At 44.6% G+C, this 10,726-nt stretch overlaps 1 protein-coding gene across 1 annotated transcript in view; it reads left to right on the top strand.

Annotated features, from left to right (window-relative positions):
- Positions 1-216: 216 nt before the first annotated feature.
- Positions 217-10,726, top strand: part of LOC119387482 (NBAS subunit of NRZ tethering complex) — a 35,611-nt gene continuing 25,101 nt past the window's right edge. Inside the window, exons 1-12 of the mRNA XM_049414188.1 lie at positions 217-401; positions 694-780; positions 890-964; positions 1,626-1,755; positions 2,218-2,352; positions 5,534-5,707; positions 5,800-5,873; positions 6,838-6,897; positions 7,596-7,664; positions 7,960-8,082; positions 8,608-8,710; positions 9,332-9,543. Of these exons, the coding sequence (XP_049270145.1) occupies positions 770-780; positions 890-964; positions 1,626-1,755; positions 2,218-2,352; positions 5,534-5,707; positions 5,800-5,873; positions 6,838-6,897; positions 7,596-7,664; positions 7,960-8,082; positions 8,608-8,710; positions 9,332-9,543 (1,166 nt within the window). The 5' untranslated portion in view covers positions 217-401; positions 694-769. The remainder of the gene's footprint in view (positions 402-693; positions 781-889; positions 965-1,625; positions 1,756-2,217; positions 2,353-5,533; positions 5,708-5,799; positions 5,874-6,837; positions 6,898-7,595; positions 7,665-7,959; positions 8,083-8,607; positions 8,711-9,331; positions 9,544-10,726) is intronic.

Below are 10,726 nucleotides of genomic sequence, written 5' to 3'. Positions count from 1 at the left end.
CAGTTATTAGTTGTAACACTAAATTCAACATAAAACATTACAGGCCAACAATGAATCTAGAATGGCTGTGAATCTAGAATAGCCACATATATAAAAACGGCTTGTGTCACTTGCCTTTTTCTGGTTGTTAATATAACATACTACATATCTCTTTGCAACAGATTCACGAGGGACTGACTCTGTCTCCCGAGAAGTTTGACTCCGAATTCTTCGAGAGCTTTCGATGCCAGCCACCCCTCGAGGCAGCCCTGTCATTCGCGCAAGAAGGCAATGCCCCTGCCGTGTCAACATTGTTCACCTATGCTGGTGCGGCCACTCTGCCGCACTGGCTCACCGTCATGAGCAACTTCCCAGAGACCTTGCCTCCGTCTCATTATTCCACTTTGCCTTCCCAAGGCCAAGTAGGTTTTCTTGTCTAGCTTTTAATTTTCGTAATTTATCAGTATTCGGGAGCAACATAAGACTTAGTGCGCTGCCCACTAAACTGGCTCCTTGGTCGAGAAAAATAGTTCCTGAATGACTTTAGTGTTCAACGTTCACCTCCCCTTTTACATCACGGAAATTAGCAAACATTACTAGCTGGGGCATCTTTAGAAAAATTATATTTAATATGTTTCAGCTGGGCAGAAATGTATTTACTACTGCATGCTTAGGCTGTCACCAACCATAGCACCCTTTCATTCTATTCTTCAGGATCACAGAACAAGGCACTCGTGAAGTGATCTCATGGGACACACAAGACCTCAGGGAGAAAGACTGGTGCGAAGAAATGATTCAAGAGTAAGGAAGGAGCTCGTAGAGCATTTTAAACATTATGTCTAAATATTAATGCAGGTCAGTATACAAGCAAGCACCTCATTATTATTTATGTCCATATTCACAATTTTAGGGCACCAATGGTGGCTGTGTGGAATGCGTATGACAAAGATTTCTATGATGACAACCCTTTGCTGCAAAAGTGGTGGTGAGTTTTTCATGCTTCATCACTTCATTTCCTCTGGCACTCATTATATGTCGCTCTCGTTTAGTACAACCTCATTAGAGTAAGCCCATATGTAACCAAATTGATGTTACTCTAATGTCTCATTTATTTGACCCTCATTATTACCAAAAGCTGGATAATTTGGTATTACTCTCTTGTTCCTGAAATTTAATGTGATGTTGTTCCCAACCTCATTGCATGTAGTTGCGCCACATTTGGGTGTTTTTATAATGCAGAAGGCATAGAAATTGAATCAGAGCCAGTGCTTCTACTGTAAGTCCTGTTTCACAGCATGCGTGGTTACTTATAATGGAATTATAAAGCGCAGAGTATGCCTCTCAAAGGTCACATGTCTTTTTCTCATCCAGATTGCTAAAAACTGAATTATTTGCACCTGCTGATCAATATTCTGAATTGTATAAAGCTGGAAAAATAAAAACTGCAACACTTGTCAATAAATGTCAAGCAAGTATAGCAGCTAGCACCAGATGTGCACAGCTAGTTGCTGGCATGTTTTACAGTCTTATCGAGAGAGCAGTGATATCGAGGCGAGTGTCACTATTGAAGGTGTGTCGATATCGCTGCGACTGTCACTATTGCTCGTGTGGAGTAAGCATCAAAATGTCTTTTGTCTTTTACTCAGGACTGAGGAGCCAACTTGCGAAATGCTGACGCAGTGGTATTCGGAGCGAGCTCATGAAATCGAAGAAATGAGTTCTCTGGTGGAGAATGCCTTGGAGCTAGTCAAGATCGGATGCTTGAACAATGTCGAGGTGTGCACTCGTCTCATGGTCATTTGCTAGCAATACAGCTTTATCGTGTGAGCCAGTGAACGAAATGGTGCTGAGTTCCTCATTAGGAGTGGCATGCATTGGACGTATATTGATGCATGCATGCTTTCTTTCTTCTTTACCAAAGTACAGTGAAATATTGTAACTGTGTACCAGGTGCAGACGCAATATAGCTATATGCACTCTACAGTCATAACAGTGCCGCATACCAGTCAGCGAGTGTTCCTTTACATAATGCAGCACCAGCAAAGAAATGCAATGCCACGGTAAATCTTACCTAAAAGATACGTTGAGCTTTGTTTCTTGTTTTCCAAAGCGGTGAAAAAGAATTCTAGTGCTGTGGCACAATATTCCCCACAAACAATATCTTCATAAACTTTCACCATTCTTTGCCTGCCTTGTTCCTGTTGTTTAAATGCCACAGTACGTTTGCTTTTCTTACAGGGTCTAGGCAAACTCTATGGTGATCTTCTTACACTGGAAACCCTCGTGTATGAGTGTCGCATCAGCCAACCATTGACGCTTACACAGCTGGAGCAAATGTCGGACGGCGAGAAGATCAGGCTTCTGATGAGCATGGCAAGTATTTGCATTGACAAGTAGACGACTGCATCACTGCAGCCAGGTGACTAGCGTCCTTCCAGTTGGTCAGTCGACGATGTTGATAATATGGTAATATGTTCATATCGAGGGTATAACGAGGGGGTCAAACATAAAGAAGAAAGAAAGGGCTGTAGCTGGTGGTCTCGTGTTGGGCAGTATTGAAGGCATACGTGATGAACGGTAAAACGTCGTCCCAGTTATTATGGTTGGACGCCACGTACATTGACAACATATTCACCAGTGTCCGGTTTGTTCGTTCGGTAAGGCCATTCGTCTGTGGATGGTAAGGCGTGGAATGTCGAAGTTCTGAGCCACACATACGGAGGAGTTCCTCGACAACGTCTGCCGTAAACTGACGTCCGCGGTCACTTATTATGACGCGAGGAGGTCCGTGGCGCAGTATAATCGAGTGCAGAAGGAAGGAGGAGACTTGCCCAGCAGTCACAGATGGCAGGGCAGCCGTCTCGCAGTAGTGGGTAAGATAATCAGCGCACACTACAATCCATCTGTTGCCTTTCGATGAGCGCGGAAAAGGGCCCACGAGGTCAATGCCAACGTGCTCAAATGGAGCACTGGGAGGCGTCACAGGTTGTAGGAGTCCAGCTAGAGCTGTAGTGACTGATTTGTGCGCCTGGCATCGGGTACAACCGGCCACGTACTGCTCAACTGACTGGCGCATGTGTGGCCAGTAAAAGCGCTCCTGTGTACGATGGAGCGTTCGCGTCATTCCCAGGTGACCCGAAGTTGCGTCGTCGTGCATGGCGCGCAGAACAGAGGAACATAGCGTATCCGGAACCACCAGCAGGAAGCGGGAACCCGTGGCCGAGAAGGTCTTACCGGTAAACACCGGTGGAGGTATCTCTTCTTGCAGCAAGTCACCAGGGACCTCACCCCCATCGACCGCGCTGTCTAGTTTTCCTGATGTGGTGACGAGGAACAGCGACGGGGCGACGGAGACCGGCGCAGTCGAGGTGCTGGAGGTGGCGTCACACTTCGGTCGGAGGCAGGAGAACGGTTGCGAAAGGGTCCCTGCCAAAAGCTGCTCGTGGGTCGTGGTTTGGTGGTCCAGCGTTCCTCAAAAGGTGGGACACCAGGCTGTTGCGTCCAGGGTGGCGGCCGTTCATAGCGTGGTATTCGCGAGTGATCGCAGTATCTTGATATGTGACCGGTCACACCACAGTTGTAGCACACGGGAGCTAGGCGCAGTCGTCGCTGCCCTTCGACGTGTTCCAGCACGTTGGCATGGTCATTTGCGTAAGTGCGACGCTCAACATAATCGTTCGTTGGTCGGCGGTGTGGGCGTTCGGTGCTGAAGCGCTGAGGGTACAGTGATCTCTGGTAGTAAGTCGTGCTTGAACGATGGATAGGCCGGGATTCCGCAACCTCCGCTGCGTTGACGGACGGATTCTCGAAATCCTCAAGCTGCAGGGTAGCCACATCTCGCGGGAAATGGCATCGAGAGGTGCCGGCCACTTCACGCGTCATGCTTTCATGTTTGCATAGCTCTTCCCGAATGATCTGATGGATGGTTGTGCAAGGTCAACAGTTGGTGCAGTTTCTACATTGGCCACCGTGGTGACATTGGCCAGACGACCAAACTTTGGCGTTATTCTTCGCTGCTTCAATGTCTCAAACGTCCGACAGTGGCGAATGACATCTGACACTTAGGTTAGGCTTTCTTTGCTTATGAGAAAGCTATAGACATCCTCTGCAATGCCTTTCAATAAATGTCCCACCTTGTCTTCTTTGGACATGCTGGCATCTGCTTGCCTACAGAGCCTCAAAATCTCCTCTGTATACATTGTACATGTCTCTCCGGGTAACTGAGCCCTTTGTGCAAGAGTCTGCTCAGCAAGTTTCTTTTTCGCAGCTGTGTTACTGAAACACTTCGTTATCTCTTCAACAAAGCGTTCCCATGTCGTCAATAGGTCTTCATGGTTCTCGTACCAGACGAGTGCAACATCGGTAAGGTAAAAAACCACGTGAGATAGCTGGGAGGCAGCATCCCATTTGTTGTAGTGGCTTACCCGCTTGTAGTGCTTGAGCCATGCGTCCACGTCTTCGTTAGCCTTCCCGGAGAAGGGTCGTGGCTCTTTGTGATGCGGCCAAGAACTGCTGGGTGCTGGTTCCCGAGTGTCTGTGTCGTCAGGCATGATCGGCATGGAAGGAGGCAGGCCGGCGAGGTGACAACTTTGGCGAAGTCCGAAGGGTAGCGGTTCCGTCGTTGGTTGTCTTACCCTGCACCTCCACCACTCTGTTACGCCCACAGTAAGGGTTTGGGGTTTATCGACAGAAGGCTTGGATGGCAAGACCGCACAGGACGAGGCTGCCGAGAGATCTTCTTCTTTTCCACCTCCGCAGACTTCTTCCTCTTCTTAGTCCGGCACATACACGGCATAATAATATGTAGCCATTGCAACTGCAGTTTTCCAGCATTTCGATCGCATTTCGTTTTTGACGTGTGCTTGCATACAGAGTGGTATGAGAGCGCAAGTTGCCAAAAAATTTCATTTTGTGGAAGTACCATTTCATTTCTGGGACTGCTGTCCATTGTTTGTACTGGTTCAGAGTCTCATTACCTATTATTTTATTTGTTTCCAAAGTGCAGAATTTTCTAATTGAAGGTGGGCTTCATGTAATTGTAACCTGAATCAGAGTGCTGTATTGGTATGCCGGATGTGCCACAAAGCAGTTCTTTTTGTCTTGCTCAAATGTTCTTCTCACCTTTTGCATCTGCCGCAGTGGTGTAGCGGTTACAGTGCTCGGCTGCTGACCCGAAGGTCGCGGGTTCGATCCCGGCCACGGTGGTCGCGTTTTGATGGAGGCGAAACGCTAGAGGCCCATGTACCGTGCGATGTCAGTGCATGTTAAAGAACGCCAGATGGTCTAAGTTTCCAGAACCCTCCACTTCGGTGTGCCTCATAATCATATCATGGTTTTGGCACATGAAACCCCAGATATTATTAATTTATTATTTATTTCATCTTTTGCAGCGCAAGTACATGTGTGATTACAAAAAGTATATATATATATAATACAACTCAGTAAGAGTCTCTTGCATCACAGTAGATACGAGGATTCAAAACAATGTAGTAAGTGTTTTTTCACTGCTTTCTCAAGAATCTGTCTCTCTGGCTTCATTACGTATCATTGACAGAGTTCAGACAAGAAGTACGTTCTCTGCTTGCGGGATTGGCTGCTACCGTTTGTGAATCGGTGCGAGCGGGCTTCTCCCGGAAGCCGTCGCCGTCTGCTGGGAGAATTCCTCTCGGAGACGGCAAAAGAAGACCTGGCTCCTTGTGTACAGGTCTTTGAGAACTCCAACCTTGAGGTATAGTTCATCTTTTCGATATAATATAAATCAAGCTGTGTTGAATGTTCTTTCTCTTGAAACATAACTTGCATGCAATTCTTCGTTTTTAGGATCTGGAGCGAATATTGCAAGATGCTCATGAACTTGCAGAACTGGCTTTGTCTTGCATTCGCAGCTGCCAAAGGTGGGCTTCCAAATTTTGTACATTATTTGTGAGCTCCATTCTATAGTTCAGTCAAAGCTCGGTAATCACTTTTTTTTCTTTTTTGTGTGTGTCTATTCTCCTGCTATATGAAACCAAGTACATGGTTCTAGTTGATTTCGGTTACAGTGAAACTTTTTTTTTTGCTATGGTTTAGGCTTAGGCTTGTTTGTCCCTGGTTGCAAGAGGGGAAAATGGCGCAAAATTCGATGAAACACAGGAGCAGCGCTGTTGTCGCGATTTCTTCATCTTGTGTTCCGTCTAATCTAGCGCTGTTTTCCCCCTACTTCTTTTTTTTTTGTCCTCAACTCAATAGATATTTGTGTCATGGTGGTAAAGATGTCAGCTACTTGGCAAAAGTAACTTGACATGATGCATCCTATGTGCAAATGTGCATTTTGGCTCGCTGCTTATTTTGGGTGGTTTGCAGCCAGCAAACCGACATTCTAGCCTAGTTCAATCTAGTATGTAATCATATGGGTAACGATGGCACTAAGTGCATTTTCGCAATTTAGCATTGTTTACGTGCCATGTATCGACATTGCAAGTGGCCAGTCTGCCTAGAAAATCAACAAAAGACCACTTGCCTGCCCATCAAAGCCTCGTGTTAACACTTATTTCGCAATGAGCCTGGCAGAAATTCTTTTTTGGTCAATTTGGCATGTAACTATATTGATTTTTTTTTTATATATGATAAAAATACTTTTGGTGTTGAATTGAATGGTTCTCTTGTGGCTCATTAAGTATTCCACTGCAGCCATGCCTCACTAGATAGAGTAAGGAAAGCTGGTTCGAGTGCATTGTGTACTAGGAGTGTTGCGAGTGTCCCTCGTCTCTGAAGTTTGCGCTATAGTAGCATCAATGGATTACCAACTAGCCCAAACATGCACATTGCTAGGAGTGTTTTTTGAACTGGCTATCACACCTGCGTTCCACTTTCTTGCAGAGACGACCAACTGGACTACATTGAAAGAATCATAAAGTGTGTTCCTCAGCGAGGGGCAAGGTATGTCGATGACAGCCTGACGAGCTCTTTGTGCTGTCATGTGCTTGGGATATCTGGGCCGCATTAATGAAATTCCTTAGTTATAGTTAGCATAGTTATAGCACATTGTTGTCACGGCCTTATGCAGTGTGATGGCTTCACCTACTCGCTCGTCACATACTTTAGGACATTGAAATTCAGCAGGTGAATGTGCCTATGACTGCACTCGCTTTCCTCTTTATGGCATTTTCAATTACAGCTTAATCTATCTCAATGCATTGTAACCTTATTGTCTCACTTGTTAGGTTCTGCTCTACTGACACCTAGTATTTCTTTGTCACTGATGTGGATCGTGGCTCATGCATGTGTTGTTATTGTCAAAAGATTTACACTTGCAGTCTCCTATTGAAAAGTTCCATATGAAACGCCAAAACTATGTATTCAACACCTTTGTTGTGTGAAGCTTCATTTAACGTGAGCATGTTCTTCGCCTCCTGTGCATGAATTTGGTTCATTACGAGTCATTTTATTGTAGCTTATGGCATGCAACCTTTGAGGTAAATGGTCTAGTAGTGCCATTGTTTATCATTGTACAGTTTATTGTGCATCTGTTTTTCTAGTATTTCTAGTATTTCTAGTTAAGTTGTTTTGACTTTTTATCCCGTGCACATTTCTATTCAAGTGTATGTTATAATGCAGTTAACTGTGCTTTCTTGCAGTGGTGAAAATGAGAGCGAGGAGCTGAAGCACTTACATGACCAACTGGATGCCCTTGAAAGCTACATTGAGTAAGTGACATGCATTTGACGGGCTGACAGGAAATAATGGCCTTGCCATCCTTCCTGCCTTGCATATACGTATTGTCACGGGGCAGTGACGTCGACAAAGGTAGCAGTTGGCATGTCCAAGATGAAACTTTTTTATTTGGCCAAACTTGTGACCGGGAAACGAAAAGTCAAACTACAGCAATACACACTGTATGCTTATAGCGGCGAACAGTATGAACAGTATGATAGCGGTGGCAGTATGTTCAAGCAACTTGTTTATGCATTAATTAAATGCACTTATCCCTCCTGCTTGTAGGGTTGCAGAGTGTTTTCAACGTTACGGTGCCAAAATCTGTGTCAAGACGATCGTTGACAGCATCAGCGACGTGAAGCAGCTCGAGCTTTTGTTGAAGAAGGTCACATCTGCAGCACTGAAGAGGTATGTACATCTACTGAATTGTTGTTCCTGGTTTGAGTAAGAATTTGGCTTGCAGAACCTTTTTTGCACAATGAGAGTCAGGGGAACCGAGGGGCTCAGCTGTCATTGTTGTTGTCGTTGTTGTTGTTTCTTACCATGTAGTTTCAACCACATGAAGTCAGCAAGCATCAAAGCCAAGGAAAGTGCAGTACATATAACTTAACTCTTTGTTTAATTGAAATGTAGAAATAAAAAAGGAGATTAAGTGGATTTTAAAGAAACTTACCACATGTTAAACCAGAATCAACATCTTTCATGTTATATGTATTACATCACATTATCAGTGCTTCTGCTTTACTGCTATTACAGTCTCTCTATGACCTGTTGATAATTCTGTTACGGAAATTTACATATTTGTAAGAGGAGGCTTTTTTTTTGTTGCGAGATAATGCTTCTGGGTAAACATCTATAACGAGGTTTGGCTTGTGGAATAGTATTTCAGCTTTTTTTTGCTTTTTTTTTAAAGAAGCAAAATCTCTCTTTCAGGTCTCCTCCACTTACAGAAAATGAATGGAGCTCTTTCTTGGACGACATATTGCTGTTTCAGAAGAATGTCTTCAGCAGCATCACGGTACCTGACTGTGTCAAGGTACTCCATACTGAATTATCATCTGAGATATTGCTACTGCATATTTTTTGCCTTTGACAGTGATGCAGAATTTGAAGCTTTGCTCTATGTTTTTTAAGTTTTGCATTTTTTTGCTCTTTAATTTTTTTCTACCATCATATGCTTCGCTGAGTTACCTGCTTTTATATGTAAGCAGTGAAATGTATTAGAATACTGGAAAGATCCATAAAATATGACACTACATCGCTGACATAGCGAGGGTGGAAGGGGGGTTAAACCCCCTCTCATATTTTAAATTTTGCATGGGTATATATAAACGCATACATACAAACACATGCACGGACATACATAAAGGCTGGTTGCATTCCCCTCGAAAATATTTCTTGCTATGCCCCTTTACTACATATGTATTTCCCATATGAATGAGTTGTACAAACGTGCTGCTTTGCATGATTTTATTAGGTGCCAAGTTATGCTATTTTGGTCAAATATATGTGAAATTGTAAAAATGTAGCCATTATTCGGTGTAGAATGGGATGTAGATTTCAGTCTCATACCTATTTTTTAGCTGGTTGACAGACATTAGCTTTCATTTTAAACAGCATTGCTAACGCTTGCCCTTGGCTTGTGCCTTGCCATTAGATGGTGGCACACGCCCTGCTCGGATCAGGGAATCGTGAGTTTATTGGGTCAGCGTCTAAACTGCTGACGTGCAACCAAGAAGGCACGTCCTCCAAACCGAAGCACCCAAACAGCTTGCCGTACAAGACGTCAGTGGACTTGGTCCTTTCCGCTGCCAGGGAGTACGTCGATTCTGCAGCATCGCACACGGACTCCTGCATTCCGCTTGCAAGGCAAGTAGAGGCTGTGCAAAGTGCGTGGTAATTTGTTTTGCACTGTGCTTCAAATGGGTACTAAAAGCCAATAAACAATTCTGAATCATTAGCGACTGTCAAGCTGTGTGAAGCTAGCTGCTGGTGGCACTATTACTTGGGGGCCGAAATGTGATTTATATGTAGTCCATTACAACCTAAGGGAAATTTGAGCTCTGCCCACAGAATCACGGTGCACCTGTCCTTGTCGTGTCCAAGACGGTCGCACTAGCTGATTTCTGCTCGAACTGGAAGTACTTTTTTCTCGGCTGATGTAAATACCATGCATGTTAAGAGTCAAAGGTTTGTCATTACTACCTAAAAAATAACGTTTTGGCTGAGCGGTGATGTAAGAATCCCTGACTAAATTTACCAGAATGTTCAAGCTTCCAACCTTAAACCAAGGAAAGAAGATGACTCTTAAGGGCTCGTTTTTTTCTTTGTTAGGCACAATATTAATGAGAACTAACAGAAAATAGCTCCAAGGAAAGCATGGGGGGTGTTATCTGTAGTATTTCGAATATAAATGTGAAGAAAGTAAAGGGGACGAAAAGATAACTTGCCACCAGCAGGGACCGAACCTGCGACCTTCGAATAACGCGTCCGATGCTCTACCACTAAGCTACGGCGGCGGTCATCCTCCCGTCCGCTTTATGGGGTATATATGTGCATTTAAACCTAGGAGTGTTAGTCAGCGCCAATTGCAGCCATGGCGGCGAGTGTGGAACACTCTTTTTTTCTGCCTTGTTGGCGTCACATAGCACGTGATCTTTTTACAAACTGGCAGCTGACCAATAATCCCTCGCATACTACCTGAAGGCATCAAGTCTGCCAGGACGAGACCCTCGCTATGAATGAAGGAAAGGAGATGACTCTTAAGGGCTCGTTTTTTTTCTTTGTTAGACACAATGTTAATGAGAACTAACAGACAATAACGCCAAGGAAAGTATAAGTAAGTATGCGAGGGATTATTGGTCAGCTGCCAGTTCGTAAAAAGATCACGTGCTACGTGACGCCAACAAGGCAGAAAAAAGAGTGTTCCACACTCGCCACCATGGCTGCAATTGGCGCTGACTAACACTCCTAGGTTTAAATGCACGTATATACCCTATAAAGTGGACGGGAGGATGACCGCCGCCGTAGCTCAGTGGTAGAGCATCGGACG

This window comes from Rhipicephalus sanguineus, chromosome 3 (genome assembly GCF_013339695.2).
Source record: "Rhipicephalus sanguineus isolate Rsan-2018 chromosome 3, BIME_Rsan_1.4, whole genome shotgun sequence".
NCBI lineage: Eukaryota > Metazoa > Arthropoda > Arachnida > Ixodida > Ixodidae > Rhipicephalus > Rhipicephalus sanguineus.
The sequence above is the reverse complement of the archived record's forward strand: the minus strand, read 5'-3'. Positions and strand labels throughout refer to the sequence as shown.